The sequence below is a fragment of the Molossus molossus genome, unplaced genomic scaffold (genome assembly GCF_014108415.1).
Source record: "Molossus molossus isolate mMolMol1 unplaced genomic scaffold, mMolMol1.p scaffold_m16_p_8, whole genome shotgun sequence".
In the NCBI taxonomy this organism is placed as follows: domain Eukaryota; kingdom Metazoa; phylum Chordata; class Mammalia; order Chiroptera; family Molossidae; genus Molossus; species Molossus molossus.
In genome coordinates, this window is record NW_023425402.1 from 7,158,415 (window position 1) to 7,175,543 (window position 17,129).

The 17,129-nt window shown below is 50.4% G+C and overlaps 1 protein-coding gene across 1 annotated transcript; it reads left to right on the forward strand.

Annotated features, from left to right (window-relative positions):
- The first annotated feature begins 2,710 nt into the window (after positions 1-2,710).
- Positions 2,711-13,698, forward strand: ARMC12 (armadillo repeat containing 12). Its single transcript, XM_036249164.1, is given in 7 exon segments — positions 2,711-2,900; positions 2,903-2,944; positions 3,531-3,676; positions 3,894-4,028; positions 11,439-11,612; positions 11,723-11,794; positions 13,330-13,698. Coding segments are annotated over 7 exon segments (1,092 nt in total). The 3' UTR covers positions 13,663-13,698.
- Positions 13,699-17,129: the final 3,431 nt, after the last annotated feature.

The following is a 17,129-nucleotide window of genomic DNA, read 5'->3' on the forward strand; positions in this document are numbered from 1 at the left end:
GTTCCCACAAAGAGTTGCACCCTTCATTTATGCTCCTTAAGAACATTAAAAAAAAAACAACTAGCATCTGTTACCATAATTTCATAAAAACAAGTATACTTTAATTCTCCTCAAACTAAGAAGGACATCATCTGAAACAAAAGCAGTCATTCCCAAGAAAGAACATTGACTTTACACCAGCAAATAGAATTCCTCTGTCTTTATTTATTTATTTATTTATCCTCACCCAAGAATATTTTCCCATTGATTTTTAGATAGAGTGGGAGAGAGAGAGAGACTGAGAGAAACATCAATTGGTTGACTCCTGCATGACCCCGACCAGGGCCGGGGATTGACCTGCAACCCAGGTATGTGCTCTTCACTGGGAATTGAACCCAAGACCCTACAACCCTACAGTCTGTAGGCCGATGCTGTAACTGCTGTGCCAAACCGGCCAGAGCGGTCTTTTTTTTTCCTTGTGCTGTGGACTAGTGGAAGTGTCACAATCGGGATGCCTCTGCCTCTAATTCCTTTGAATCATTTGAGGGCAGAACCAAAAGAAATGGGCTTTAGGTACAGCAGGAAGGAGCTAGGTTAGAGCCAAGAAAGAGTTCTCCTTTGGAAGCCTTTAAAGAACGCGTGAGCACGCCCTGGCCGGTTTGGCTCAGCGGTTAGAGCATCAGCCTGCGGTCCCGAGAGACCCGGGTTCGGTTCCCGCTAAGGGCATGTACCTCGGTTGCAGTTTGTCCCCGGCCCTGGTTGGTCGTGCGGGTGGCAGCCACTCGATGTGTTTCTTTCACATCGATATTTCTCTCTCTCTTCCTCTCTCCCCCTCCCACTCTACTTGAACAAAAAATAAAAAAATGTCCTCAGGTGAGGATAAAAAAAAAAGAACGCGTGAGCACTGTGTTTGCTTATGATATGAGGATTGAAAAATCAAATCCATGGACTGAGAGACCATTGACTCTGGGTCACACCCCAGAGAAGGGCAGGGACCTTGTTCTGAAGGATCTATCCACAGATCCACCAGGGTAGCCTTGGAACCTGAAGCAGTCCTCATGAGGCAGGCCTTTCCTTCCTGGAGCTCGTGGGTGGTGACTGTTGGTCCCTAGGCAGTGTGGAGGTCCTTGCAGGCGGTCTATGTAATCACCCACTTCGAGGCTGGGGCAGAGGAGAGGAGAATGGCCACATAAGAGTGTTGCCTGCCGCTGGGTGTGATGGACAAAGGCTCTGGGTGGACAGGCCTGGCTGGTTGCAGCATCCTCGGGGAGGCTGTTTTCCTATTTCCCTACCTTCAAGCCCAGGTGCAGCCCGGAACCAGAGCCTTCCAGCAGGAGCTCACAGCCAGGCATGGGAAGCCCTGTTCTGGTACAACCATGCTTAGCACTGGCTCTGGGCATGAGCCTGGCTTGGGGCTTGTCACCTCCCGGTTCTGTACCAGAGGTGAGGCCAGCAGGTGTGGGGACATGGAGTGAAAGAGAAGGAGGGAAGGGGCTGATCTCACCTGTCTCATCCTGCTGGTGAAAATCAAGGCCTCCAAAGTTGGGCTCTCATCTTCCAGGGTGATGGGGGGAGGGGGCAGGGTGTGGTACTCACAGATTTAGGCCCCCATGGTTTAAAGGCATAGACCTACCTAATTTTTGTTTGTTTTTATAAATTTTATTTTATTTTCACCCGAGGACATTTTTCCATTTTTTGTTCAGATAGAGTGGGAGAGAGAGAAAGAAACATCAACATGAAAGGGACACATTGAGTGGTTCACCCGCACGACCTGACCAGAGCTGGGGACAAACTGCAACCAAGGTACATGCCCTCAGCGGGAACCGAACCCAGGTCTCTCTGGACTGCAGGTTGACGCTCTAACCACTGAGCAACCGGCCAGGGCCTACCCAATTTTTAATCCTGGAGTTTTTGGATGGTAAATCTGGATCTCCTTGGGTTACAAATGCAGAAACAGACCTAGGCAAGGGCAGTCACTTTCTCCTCCAGGGTCACACTGATTAAATGGGCCTGGAGCCCCTGTATCCAGATTCTCTGTCACTGTTCAGCTCTCAAGTCCTCAAAGAATGACAGAAGTCATGACTTGTGCTGAGTGTTGGAGGTGCAGACACCTGCCCTCAAGAGCTTTTGGTCACTCAGGTGAATGGACTCTATAGGAGAACATGGAGCTGCTGTACAACGACGATTTGTCTCAAGATTCTGCAGAACTTTATGAGGTGCGTCCTCCCCTCAGAAACGCCTGTGGCCCAGCGGTGGGTCTGTGGTGAAGAGATGGAAGACAGGAGGGCCAGAGGAGTGAGGGAACTGGGGCTGCCAGTGGGCACACCCCAAACCCCTCCCAGAAACTTGGGAAGGACCAGCCCAGAAATTGGGCCTCTGCTGCCCTCTAATGGAGGAAACGCAGCCTCCGGAGCCGCCCTCTGGGGCCCCACCAACCGGGCTGCCCTACACAGGGGATGTGAAGATAGATCACAGACTTCTTCTTCCCATAGTAGAGTCTTGAGCTTCATTTCCCACAGCCTCTAAGCTAAACCTTCTCTCCTGCCAAGTACCTCTGGCTGCCCTGCCTCCCGACCAACCTCCATCGCACCATTTCTCCAGTTTTCCTTTGTTGCCTGGGTTCTGATTCTGGTACCCTGGTTCCTGGCCCTGCCAAAGTTCTGGTTCCGGAAGGCCCTTCCCAGGTGCCTCGGGCCTAGCTCCCACCCGGGCGCAAGGCAGCACTGAGGACATGGGCAAGAGTGTCCACCAGTGCCTGGAGCAACTGGACATCCGCAAAAGTGTAGTGGGCCTGGCCATAGGCGCCGGGGCCATCTACCTGCTCTACAAGGCCATCAGGGCTGGCTTAAAATGCCAGCCCCCCCTCTGTACCGCCTCGCCCATCTGCATCGCCCGTGAGTGTCTGGGTCCTGGGGAGAGGGCTCAGCACCTGCTCCCAAGGCCTCCCGTGTGGGAGGGACCAGAGGTGACTTCTCCAAATTCTTCCTCTTTCTCTTCCGTCTTCCTTAAACTCGCTCTAGCTCAGGGTGTCTGGGTAGTGGAGAGCACTGCATGGGGATCCTCAGGACCCATCTGGCAGGTCTTTAAACTCTACATTCACTGTAGCTTCCAGGGTGCCCGTGTGGAAGAATTTGGCATCAGCAGTTCTCCCCAAGGGAAAAGTGAGGGATCTACAGGCTCAGAGCCTCCACTAGTTCCTATGACAACTTTGTGCAAAGTAGAAAAAGGCGCCCCTTCTGCAAGACTTTTTATTATCATCTGCTGGAATGTCATTGCCATATATGAATTATGATGAAATATTACTGCATATGCCAGGAAATTGTTACAGTAAATATTAGAAGCTATGGTTTTTATGATGTGGATGGTAGAGCATTAGATATGCTGCCCTTGTGCAGTGCACGCCCTGTCCAACTGCACATGGTCCTGCGCACAGCGAGACCGCTCTTCAGAAAAGGCAAGGCAGCTGGCTCTGTCCCAGGCCCCCCCCTTCCCAACCCCACTCTCATCACTTCTGAGTCCACAGCCTGAACTGGGCTGGGTCGTCTGTCCAGGCCTGGCAATCGAGCGAGAACGGCACGGGCGGGACTCGGGTGAGCTCCGGAGGCTTCTCAACTCTTTGGAGTGCAAGCAGGATGAGTACACCAAGAGCATGATCCTGCACAATATTACCCGCTGTGTGTACTTGCTGGAGGCCGAGGTGAGGGAAGGGAAGCCGGAGGTCCCTCCCAGTCAGCCTGGGCTCTGGGGGTACAGCTGATCCCTGCCCCCTTGACTGGTCAGCTTGTGTCCCGAGACCTGTCTCTGGCTGGTGATGGTGGGAGGAGTTGTGCTGAGAGGTCTTGGTGACATGGGTGAGGGGCACGGGGCCTAGGACATGCACTCCTGCCTCTTCCATCTCTCCTGGCACACTCTAGGCCTCTGCTTGCACTACTGATGACATCATGTTGGTGGGCTCTATGCTGGATGACAAGGACAACAGTGTCAAAATCCAAGCTCTGAACGCACTTAAAGCTTTCTCTGGCATCAGAAAATTCAGGCTCAAAATACAGGTGAGCCCAGGGGCCAGAGGTGGGGCCGAGTACGCAGGACGCCTGCAGTCCCTGGGTCCTTTACTAGGCATAGGCTACGTGATCACATTCCAGAAGTGTGTTTGGGGCTGAGTTTATAACCCAGAAATAGGTTTTTCCTTGAAAATAAGTGGGAAAATGGTGGTCAGATTCCCAGCAGGGTCCTTGAAAGCCTCTGACTCAGGATGAAGCCCCCAGGGCTCTAGGGCTAGGAGAATCTCAGAACCTCACAGAGCAGAAAGCCCCTGACATTCTTTCTGACACCAACCAGCTGGGTGTTCTGCAGTTTTGGGCGCTGACGCCACCTGGAGTGAGCACAGACCCCGCTGGCCAAGGACTTAGTGCTGCCAGACTGCCCCGCCTCCAACGCTGGTCACAATCCCTTTCGACTGACCGGCTAAAAATTTGGAGGTTCCCATGACCCCTTTTTTTCAGGTTTGATAATTCCCTAGAATGACTCTCAGAACTCAAGAAAACACTGTTTGCATTTACTGGTTTATTATAAAAGGTACAATCGAGGAGCAGCCAAGGGGGAGAGGCATGGGCGGTGTGTGAGGGTAGGGACTCATCATGCCTGCCTTGGCCAGCCTCCCCCCCAGCACCTCGATGTGTTCAACCCCAAAGTTCTCTGAACCCTGTCATTTGGGGGTATTTATGGAGGTTTCATTATGTAGGCATGACTGATTAATCATTGGCCATTGGAGACTGAACTCAACCTCTGGCCCCTCTTTTCTCCCCAGAGATCAGAGATGGGGCTGAAAGTCTCAACTCTCTAATCATGGCTTGGTCTTTCTGGCCACCAGCTCCCATCCAGAGCTACCTAGGGGTGGGCCGCAAGTCACCTCCCGAACATAAACCCCGGGTGATGGAAAGGGGCTCATTGTGAATCACAATAGACCTCCTCAGGAAATTGCAAGGATTTGGGGAGCTCTGTGCCTGGAACCAGGGACAAAGACCAGATACACGACTATACCACAGCCCCCATGCCGTGCCGGTCAGAGGCTGGTGGCTGGGCCCCTGATGCCCTCACTACAACCATGGAGGGAACTGACAGCCCACCAAATGTCAGTCCCCCCTCTTCCTGCCATCAGGCCCCAGCCTTACCTGTGCCTACACCCATCCTACTGGTGCCATGAAAACATGGCTTTCTTGCCCTGGCCAGTTTTGCTCAGTGGTTAGAGCATCGACCTTCGGACCAGAGAGTCTCGGGTTCCATTCTGGTCAAGGGCATGTACTTCGGTTGTGTTTTGGTCTGCGGCCCTGGTTGGGGTCGTGCAGGAGGCAATCGGTCGATATATCTCTCCCTCCCTCCCTCCCTCCCACTCTATCTGAAGATAAATGGAAAAAGTTTCCTCAGGTGAGGATTTAAAACAAAAACAGGGCTTTCTTCCTGTCTGGGGTCAATGTTAGTCTGTCTTGAGTCCCATCCCAACCTTGAGGGCCTCTCTGATGTGGCCACTCCTGCTCCTGGCTACTGTACTGAGCATGCTCTAGTCCCTCCCCTCTTAGCAAGCACAGCTAGAAAACCTCTTTCTGGACCTCCAAACTTCTCTCTCACGAAGGGTCTGTGTCTCCCAAATTGAAAATAAGGAACATATTTAAACCTTACAAACACTTTATATGTGTACAGTAGAAAGAATAACAAAACAAAAGATGCATCGCCAGAATCCAGGCTAAGAACTACAACAAGATTAATAGGTTTGATGTCCCTCCCCAACCCCAGCCTCCTCCCCCACCAGAGGCATTTATTTCCCTGTATTTTGTTACTTAATTCCTTGATTTCTCTGTGGTTTTAGCATGTCTGCATGGATCATATTATACGGTAACAGGGCAAGGCAGACTGTACATGAATAAGTAAATAGTGTGAAACATTTAAAACAATATATGTTTTTATTGATTTTTTTAGAGAGGAAGGGAGGGAGGGAGAGATAGAAACATCAGTATGAGAGAGAAACATCTACCGGCTGCCTCCCCCTACTGGAGATCCAGCCCACAACCCGGGCAGGTGTCCTAACTGGGAATCGAACCAGGACCTCTCAGTCCGTGGGAAGACACTCAGTCCGCTGAGCCACACCAGCCGAGCTAGGTTGGAACATTTTTAAGCTGCTTGTATCTGGAAATATACAGTTTGTGTTGTGGTTTGCCTTTCCCCCCTTGGCATTGAGAGATCCATCCTTACTGACGTGGGTAGCTCTGTTCCCTGTTCCACTGCAATCTTACTTACCCATTTGCCCATGGGTAGACATTTGAGCTGTGTGCACATTGTGCCGTGAACATTCTCGTGCACATCTCCCTTGTGGACACAGGAGACTTTCTCCAGAGTATGTATGCGGCTGGGGGAAAGGCTGTGCTCAATTTTTCAAGCTGGGTTTTGTGGATGTGCGCCCTCCACCAGCCCTGAACGAGGGTTCCCACGGCAGTGTGAATACCTCCTAATCCTTGGTATTTTCACACTTTAATTTTTTTTTTTCCATCAACCTCTTTTGGGGGAAAAAGGGTCCTAGGTCTTCACTTTCTTGCTTCCTCTCCTTCAGCCCTCGACCCTCTCAGTTTCCCAAAGGCTGTAATTCTCAAGCTTATCAGAATTGCCCAGAGAGCTGGTGAAAAACAAAGATTTCGGGGCTCCACGCCCAGAGTCCAGTTCAGGGGAGCTGTGTTTTCCACAAGTCCCTGGGCATCCACTCCTGACCTCAGTTTCCATCCAGATGTGTTCTCCTGTCTGCAGCTTGGGGCTCCCCTCACCTCCAGACCTGTGGCTGGCTGCTCCATTTAGACAGCCTGGTGGCCCTCTACCCCAGGGCATCCAAAATGGAGCTTGTCCCCAGTCCCTAGGTCAGACCACCCTCCAGCGGGGTCTGATCCCATCACCCCCGGCTTGGTCTTTCTTGAGGCTCTCCACCTTCTTGCCCCAACCCCAGCCTTTTACACTGTGTGTTTCATGCTCTCACTCGTCGGCCTTCTCACGTGCTGTTCTCTCTGCCTGAAACCCCATCCTAGAATTGCTAACTCCTACCTGAACTTCAGGTCTTAGCAGACAACAAGGGGTGGGGGCAGGGAGGAGCAGAGTTCTAGTGGGAAAGCTGTGGTCCTCACTCCAGTATCCTTGTCTCCTATGTGGCTCACAAAGATACAGCTTGTGAGGCTATCTGTCTCGGGTAATACCTCTCGGTCCAACCATCTTGCATCTCAGAATCCAGGATCCCTTCATTCATTCAACAAATGTATATTGAGCACCTACTTTGCATCAAGCACTGTGCTGGGCACTGAAGCTGTAGCGGTGAACAGTACAGGAAAGGTCCCTGTACCCGAGAACTACTCCAGCAAGGCAAGGCAGGCTCCACACGGATGAGTGAAATACGACAAGTGCTGTGGAGAACAATAAAATCAAGGAGGTTGGGAAGGAAGGCTGGGAAGGAGGTGGTATTGCAGTTTCAAAGGAGAAAATCTTTAGGACTTAGGTTTTGGTGAAGAGTTTGTAGAAATGACACCAAAAGCATGACTTATAAAAGAAAAAAATTATAAAGTGGACTTTAGCAAAATTAAAAACATTTGCTTTATGAGCAGATGAAAAGGTAAGCTACAGATTGGGAGAAAATATTTGCAAACCACATATATGACAAAGGACTCATACCTAGATTATATAAAAAGCTTTCAAAACTCAGTATTAAAAATCATAATCCGCCCTGGCCCGTGGACCAGTTGGGTTTGATTCTAGTACCTCGGTTGCAGTTTTGTCCCCGGCCCTGGTCCAGGTCATGTGGGAGGCAACCAATCAATGTGTTCTCTTACGTTGACATTTCTCTCCCTCTTCCTCCTTCCCTCCCACTCTATTGAAGATAAATAGAAAAATATCCTCCGGTGGGGATTTAAAAAAAAACATAATCCAATTAGAAATGGGCAGAAGACATGGAGAAATTTCACTGAAGAAGATACACAAATTTCAAATAAGCACAGGAAAAGATGTTTAACAGCCCTGGCTGGTTTGGCTCAGCTGTTGGAGTGTCAACCCACGGACTGGAGAGTCTGCTAAGGGCACGTACCTCGATAGCAATTTGTGCCTGGCCCTGGTTGGGGTTGTGTGGGTGGCAACCAGTCCATGTGTCTCTCACATCGATGTTTCTCTCTTCCTCCTTCTCTCCCTCCTGCTCTATCTGAAGATAAATGCAAAAATGTCCTTGGGTGATGATTTAAAAAAAAAAGAGAGAAAGCCCTGGCCGGTTTGGCTCAGCGGTTAGAGTGTAGGCCCGCAGATCAGAGAGACCCGGGTTCGGTTCCCACTAAGGGCATGTATCTTGGTTGCAGTTTGTCCTTGGCCCTGGTTGGTTGTGCAGGTGGCAGCCACTCGATATGTCCCTTTCACGTCGATGTTTCTCTCTCTCCCTCTCTCTCCCTCCTACTCTATCTGAACAAAAAGCAAAATGGAGCCCTGGCCGGTTTGGCTCAGTGGTTGGAGCGTCGGCCTGCGGTACAGAGAGACCCGGGTTCGGTTCCCGCTAAGGGCATGTACCTCGGTTGCAGTTTGTCCCCGGCCCTGGTTGGTCGTGAGGGTGGCAGCCACTCGATGTGTCCCTTCACATCAATGTTTCTCTCTTTCTCTCTTCCTCTCTCTCCCTCCCGCTCTATATGAACAAAAAATGGAAAAATGTCCTCAGGTGAGGATAAAAAAAAGAAAAATGGAAAAATGTCCTCGGGTGAGGATAAAAAAAAAAAAAGAAAGAAAAGATGTTTAGCCCTGGCCAGTTTGGCTCAGCGGTTAGAGCGTCGGCCTGCGGTCCGGAGAGACCCGGGTTCGGTTCCCGCTAAGGGCACGTACTTCGGTTGCAGTTTGTCCTCGGCCCTGGTTGGTCGTGCGGGTGGCAGCCACTCGATGTGTCCCTTCACGTCGATGTTTCTCTCTCTCTCTCTCTCTCCCTTCCTCTCCCTCCCTCCCACTCTATCTGTACAAAAAATGGAAAAATATCCTCGGGTGAGGATAAAAAAAAAAAAGAAAAGATGTTTAACATCTTTGGGGAAATGCAAATTAAGGCCATAATAAGATAATAACAATACACCTGTTACATGATCTAAACTCCACAAATTAGTGATGACACTAAATGCTGACAAAGATGTTGAGAAATGAGCTGATGAGAATGTAAAATGGTACAACAGCCACTCAGGAAAATAGTTTGGCAGTTTCTTTTTTTTTTTTAATTGCATGGGAATATTTAAAAAAAATTTTTCTTTTTTTTTAATCCTCACCCAAGGACATTTTTGCATTTATCTTCAGATAGAGCAGGAGGGAGAGAGAGAGAAACATCGATGTGAGAGAGACACATCAACTGGTTGCCATCCACACAACCCCAACCAGGGCCGGGGACAAACTGCAACCAAGGTACGTGCCCTTAGCAGGAACCGAACCCGGGTCTCTCCAGTCCGTGGGCTGACGTTCTAACTGCTGAGCCAAACCGGCCAAGGCAATTTTTTTTTTAATTGATTTTTAGAGAGAGAGGAAGTGAGAGGGAGAGAGAGATAGAAACATCAATGAGAGAGAACATCGATTGGCTGCCTCCTGCATGCCCCCCACTGGGGATCGGGTCCACAACCTGGGCATGTGCCCTGGCCAGAAATCGAACCAGTGACATCTTGGTGCATGGCTCAATAGTTGGGCAATTTCTTTAAAAAAAGTTAACTATACATTTACCACACAAACCAGCGATTAGACTCCTGGGCATTTATCCTGAGAAATGAAAACCTGCATTTACACAAAAACCTGTATACAATTATTCATAGAAGCTTCACTTGCAATAGTTAAAAATGAAACAACCAGAGTGAGTCTCGAGAGCTGAGACAAACCGGTCGTCCGCACCGCGGACCACAGCCCTAGTAAACGGGCAGACTACTGACGCAGACAACTCGGATGGATTTCAAGAGCATTATACTGAGTGAAAAAATCTCAGATGATCACCAAGTATGATACCATTTCTATAACATTCTCCAAATGTCTGGATTGTAAGAAGAAAAGTAGATTAGTGGTTGCCAGTGGTGGGGAGAGTATGAATGTCGTGGTCCCACAGGGAGACCTTCGTGGTGCTGGGACGATCCTGGTGGAACACTCCATTGACTGCAGTGGCGTTATGTGACTTGACACCTGATAAAATGACCTAGAACCACACACACATGTACCGATACCAGTGTCCTAGTTTGGCTGCACTATAACCATAGAAGGCTTACGTGACCATTGAGGGAAACTGGGTGAAAGGCACACAGGACCTCTCTGTACTATCTTTGCAACTTCCTGTGAATTTATACTTATTTGAAAATAAAAAGTGTGCTACACCTGCAGCAGTACAATGGAGAAAAGTAAAAAGATGGGGTGAGGAAGGCTGGGATGGGGTGGCGTGGGAGTTTTAAAGGAGGTGGTCGGGGAAGGCCTCACTGAGGTGAGCTCAGGTCCTGCAGGCGGTAAGGGTGAGCTATGATTATCAGGAGTGAGAACATTCTATGTAGAACCAGCAGCCTATGCAAAAACCCCAAAGTAGGTGTATCCCTGGCATGTTCCAGGAATAGCTAAGAGGCCATTGTGATGGGAACTGTGGGAGCAAAGGAGGAAATAGGAGACGAGGCAGAAGAAATAACCAGGGAGGGGCAGCTCATATCGGATTGTAACCACTGTGGGGACTTTAGCTCTTACCCTCAATGAACTAAGGACCAGCAGACAAGCAGGTGCCTAACAGGCCTGCTGATCTGCAAACAGATGCAGGTGGGGTGGTGGAAGCAGGGAGACAGAGGCTACTGCGGAAACGAGAGGAGGGAACAGTGCCTTGGAACGGTAGCAGGTGGGTGGTGAGAAGTGGCTTGACTTGATAGATTTTGAAGGTAGAGCCAACGGGATTTTCTGAAGGATTGGAAAAAGAGTGTGAGGGAAAGAAAGTCAAGGCGCACCAAGGTCTTTGGCCTGAGTGATGGAAGGAAGGCGTGAAGGACAGCCGACTTGGAAGGCGGTGGGAGGAGCCGGCTGGGCCCGAGCGCGGTAGCTCAGGGCTGGGGAGCGTTCTGGGGAGCGGTGGCACTGGCGCCTGAGCGTGTGACAAGTTCAGGGAGAGGTCTGCAGTGAACTTGAAAGGCATCAGCATACGGAGAGAACTTCACTCAGTCCGGATGGTGTCACTAAGGGCGTCCTGCAACAGAGAAGAGGGGCTTGGGCAGAAGAACGAGGAAAGAAGTCTGGGAAAGAGAAGCCAAGTGAAGAAAGATCGTCTGGAGTATGGGAATGGGCAACCAGGGCAAATGATGTTGAGAGTTTAAGTTAGGATCGTTTCCTGGGCTCGGCTCAGGCATTCTGGGTGGGGGCAGAAAAGGGTGAAGGCAGAGGCGGGATCGTCGTATAAAAGCAGACCCTTTCCCCTCCCCCAGGAACACTTCATCAAGGTCCTGGAGCTGACATCCACCATCTGGGACTCGGAGCTGCACATTGCAGGCCTCAGACTCCTCAACAACCTGCCACTGCCCGACTTTGTGTACCCACAGCTGCGCCGGGTGATGCCTGCCTTGATGGAGATTCTTCAGTCAGACTGTATCCTGGCACAGGTGCCTCCCGGCCAGCCCTGGCTCAGCAGAGGGGGAGAAGAGATCTGTGTCTCATCTGCTCAGGCGCGGACTCGCCTGCCCTCTCATGCTTGACTGTTTCCTTCGTTTAGGTGCAAGCCGTCCGACTGCTGAGCTACGTGGCACAGAAAAATGACCTTCTCTATGATATTCTCAACTGCCAGGTGAGAAAGGAGGTGACGAGGGCTGACGGATGCCAACTCGGACCCTGGGAAGGAAGAATTGTGTTTTGTTCCTCTTCCTGCCTGTGCACTTTGAGGGGCTTTCTAAACTCAGAATCGGGAACTCAGATGACAAAACAAAAGTTAATGTAGTTATTTTAATACTAGGAAAAAGTTACTTATAACAAAAACCATTCTTAGGAACAGACAAGGTCATTACATAATAATTAATGGTCAGGGGGATAAAGCAACCCTAAACTTCTATGGACCTAATAACATAATCTCAAACTATACATGGCAAAACTTGATAGAATTACAAGAAAAAATTTTTCTCTTGTTTTTCAATTTTATTGAGGTATAATTGACAGATAAAAGTATAACATATTTAAAGTTTACATTGTGGTGATTTGATATGTGTATATATTGTGAAGGATTTCCACCATCTAGTTAGTTAATACACCTCACATCTTTTGGGGAGGGCGTGAGGACATTTAAGTTCTAATTTCTTAGCAAATTTCAATGATATAACCCAGTGTTACTCACTGTAGCCACCATGCTTCACATTCAAGCCTCAGACCGTATTCGTCTAACAGCTAAATATTTGTTCTCTTCCACCAGCCGCTCCCCATTTCCCTCTCCCCCAACCCCTGGCAACATTTTCTCTGTTTCTTTTTTTTTTTTTATCCCCACCCGAGGACACTTTTCTATTTTTTGTTCAGATAGAATGGGAGGGAGAGAGAGGAAGAGAGAGAGAAACATCGACTTGAAAGGGACACATCGAGTGGCTGCCACCCACACGACCAACCAGGGCCGGGGACAAACTGCACCGAGGTCCGTGCCCTTAGCGGGAACCGAACCCGGGTCTCTCTGGACCACAGGCCGACGCTCTAACCGCTGAGTAAACCGGTCAGGGCCATTTTCTCTGTTTCTATGAGTTTGACTCTTTTTTTTCAATTCCACATAAAAATAAAAGTGATCCCATGTAGCATTTGTCTGTCTGGCTTATCTCACTTAGCTTAGTGTCCTCAAGGCCCGTCCACGTCATCACAAATGGCAGGATTTCCTCTTATTCGAAACTGAATAATCACAAAGAAAAATGAACATACCCACGACTACAGTAGATTTGGACGATTTTAACTACTGTTTCAGCAATTACTAGATTAAACAACTAGTTAAGGGTATACTCGCTGGGAATAACACAAACAAGTTTGAGCCATTAAACATACCCAGAACACTCTATAATTAGTAAATGCTCTTTCCTCTCAAACACACAATATATTTATAAAAATTAACCACACATTAAACTTTAAAGTTTGTCATAACGTATTTTCCAGAATCAGTATCATTACCAAACCATTCATGTTTGATGACCACAGTGCAATCATGTTAGAGAATAACAATGAAAGGAAAACGAAAACCCCACACCGTTGAATCGGAAACTTAGGTGTACTGGGGAATAGAGGCAATAGGAAGATGGAAGAAGGACTTGAGGACTTGCCTTGGGTTTTATTCCCTTCTTCTCTCCATCTCCGGCACAGGTGCACGCCAACTTCTTGAACCTGTTCCAGTCCACACAGCCAGGGAGCCTGCTGTTCGAGGTCCTGGTGTTTGCAGAGCGGCTGAGCGAGGGCCGGAACACCCCGCACTACCGGGCCGTGAAATGGCACTACAACGAACAGTCTCTGCATGAAGCTCTCTTTGGGGACCAGTCACGCCTGGCAGACCGGCTGCTTGCCCTGGTCATCCACCCGGAGGAGGAGGTTCAGATCCAGGCCTGCAAGGTCATAGTCAGCCTGCAGTGCCCCCAGGACGTGAGAGTGCAGCCCTCTTTCTGCCAGACCAGTCGTTCCTACTTTAATAACGGGGAGTAAAGTTAAGGGGAGCCAATAAATGATTATGAGAGAGAAGCTTGAGGGCAGTGTCTGTCCAGGGCCTTCCAGGGCTAGGGACAGATTTCATCCAGCATAGCCCATGCCCTGGCGCATGGCAAAGCGTGGGCACACCTCCCAGAACACACCCCCACTTCCCTGTTTAGGGGACAGACTCCCTTCTCTTGCTGCTTTTCAAGTTGCGATGTGGAGCCAATGCTTTCAGGGAGCTTCAGGGAGAAGACAGTTTTGGGGACTGAGGCCAAAGATAATCAACAAAAGACAGTGTAACACGGGATTACAGGAGGGGCTAGCTATGGCACAGAAACAAATGACCGCCAAACTTGAGCGGCTTAAGGGGGATCAAGGTTATTTCTTATTTACTCTCTGTGTCCATCGGTGTGGGGGTGGGGGTGGAAGGCGAGCGGACCCCGGGCGAGGGAGGCTCTTCACCGTGTTTCTGCAACTCCTGGAGAAGGCAGAGGAAACGTGGCAGTGGTCCCTGGCTGTCAAAACTTCCACCAGAAGTGACACTCACACTGCAGCTCACACTCCACTGGCCAGCGGGGATGGGGAGGTGGATCTCACGTGTGTCCCAGGGAGAACGGGAGAGATCTGGTCACAGCGCTGACGGCACAGAGCGCAGGCACCCTGGGGAAGGCAGAGCTCAGACTCTCCGTTCAAGTGCCAGCTCTGGCACCGGCTGTGACCTTGGGAAGCCATCTACCCTCGTGGCGTCTCAGTCCCCTCATCTGTGCAAATGCACCTCCTCTGGTCCCCTGCCCTGGAGGAGCAGCCGGAGGCCGGGGGCGGTCAGGGCCGAGGAAGGCCTCTGCTGGGTGTTCCTACGGCTTTCGAGAGGCGCTGGAGACGCTCCTCCACCCGAATTCGCGAAGCTGTCAACGCCTTGGACAAGGGCCCAGCCCGGCTTTGTGCACTCGCAGCCCCGTGATGAGCCTGCGTGTGTCGGCGGGCGGACGCCTGTGCTGAGCACCAGGGCCACCCAGGGGAATGGTAGGGACGCCGTGTAAAGGGGTTGGCAGCTGCGTGGTGGTTCGAGGAGTCCATGGAGGAGGACTTCACATGCAAGAAGCAAACAAACAACTTTGTTTCTTTTCTTTTTTTTTTTTTTTTATCCTCACCTGAGGACATCCTTCCATTTTTTGTTCAGATAAAGTGGGAGGGAGAGAGAGGAAGAGAGAAAGAGAGAAACATCAACGTGAAAGGGACACATCAAGTGGCTGCCACTGGTCAGGGTGGCTTTGTTTCTTAAACAACAAAAAAAGAATATAGCCCTGGCCGGTTTGGCTCAGCAGGTAGAGCGTCGGCCTGCAGACCAGACAGACCCAGGTTCAGTTCCCGCTAAGGGCATGTACCTCGGTTGCAGTTTGTCCCTGGCCCTGGTTGGGGTCGTGTGGGTGGCAGCCACTCGATGTGTCTCTCTCACATCAATGTTTCTCTCTCTCTCTTTCTCCCTCTCTCCCTCCTGATCTATCTGAAGATGAATGCAAAAATGTCCTCAGGTGAGGATTAAAAAAAAGAAAAGAAGAACACAGTAATAGTGCTTATCTCGTGAGGCTGTGGGGAAATTCTGTGGGGGATTATCTGAGTTAATGAATGTAAAGCACGATGTTCTGCCTAAAGAAGGTATTCATCAACGATGGGCTCTGAGGCCCTCGCTGGTTTGGCTCAGCGGTTAGAGCATCGGCCCCAGAACCGAAGGGTCTCGGGTTCGATTTCCAGTCAGGGTTTGATCCCCGGCCCTGGTGGGGGTCAGGCAGGAGGCAGCCAGTCCGTGTCTCTCTCACATCGATGTGTGTGTCTCTCTCCCTCTCTCCCTTCCACTCTATCTGGAAAGCACTGGAAATATATCATTGGGTGAGGATTTTTTAAAAAAAGATGGGCTCTGAGGAGCTAGGAAACCCTCACTGAGAACAGGAAAGATGAGCAGTGGGAAGGTCCTTGGAGAGCACTGAGTTGGCTGTGTCCCCAGTCTCTCTGGGTTACAGGCACTAGGGAGTCCCAGAGCCCTCTGTGAAGCACCCAGAAACACCACGGGCACCAGAGTGATGCTGGAACATAAAGTCTCCGGAAACAGGAGACTGTCAGACCAACGTGGCCACCCACTGTCAGGTTTTTCCCGTTCACTGTTTATTCATTGTGTTATCTGTGATCCCTTGCTGGCAAACAAACAGTACTAGTACTGGTTGCTAATGGTTTATGGGAGAAAACCCTAAAATTGGAGCTAGTCGCAGTCTGCTACTGCTTGATTTAGGAGGCAGGCCCTGTTGACCCGCCGTGGAACCCGTGTTCCTCAGGGGCAGGATCTGAAAACCACCAAGTCCAAGGCCAAGCCTGGCATTTTGCTGAAGGGAAAACAAGCCCAAATAGGGAAAGTGAGTTGCTCAAGGAGGGTCACATGACTGGTCTGGAGCAGAAATAGGATTAGAACTATTTAGTCTTAGGCTTTTTGCTTTCGTATTCTGTGGCCTGAGCCCCATGACAGAGGACCAGGGATTGTAAGCCGCAATCTGGCTGTTGGGAAATACCTCAATGCTTTTGGCTTTTAGGGGCCAGCTGAGGACTGGACTACTTGAGGAAAACTGTCCCTGACCCAGGACCTCATCACTTGGGTGGGCAGGGGCATGGTGGGTGGAGGGTTACTGATGAGGATGGGCTCATCAGAGAGAGCCAGTTCCTACTAAGGAACCATCCTCGTCACCACCTCCCAAAGATGGACTTGTCAGCCCTGAGCGGGCAGTCACTATCAGATCTGCATCACCAGCCCTCATCTCGCTCCCGAGTGCAGGCCTGAGACTGCTCCCTCCTGCTAGCTGGATACACTGCAGTCACCCCATTGGACCTTGTCACCTTACATGCTCCTCAACCAGCTTGCTGTGTTCCCATGTCACCAGCTCAGTACTGGGCCTCACCTTCAACTGCTGCTCCCCACCGCCTCCAACCGGCCATTCCAGCATGGCACAGCCACCCCGTTCTCCAGCTTGCACTGCCGCTACCCTATTCCCGACATCGGGACTCCGGGGCAGTCTTGTTCCTACTTCCGGTCTCCATCCTCTCCAGCCCTACACACTCCTGGTACCCTTAGAACCCACATCGCACCATCCTCAAAAACCTTCAGGGTTCCCCACTGCCACAGGGAACTCTTTCTCAGCTCCCAAACTGTCACATGACCTGGACAAGTATAATTGTACTTACAGCCAAAGCAAGTTGAGTTTTGTTCTCAGATATATGGGTCACTGGGCCACTTTTATCATGGGAGCCTCAAATGAATTAGCTTTGCATTAAGGCCCATCACACTCTGGTCATCTTGCCTGCGGCGAGCCTACCGCATTGAGTCTCGTCTCCAGCCAAACTGGGGCGACTAGTCTTGCCTGAGCTCTTGGTACAGACTTCTCCTGCCTGTACTGCCCCCTCGCTCCTGTGCATGGGCTGGTCCACGTGCTGCAGCC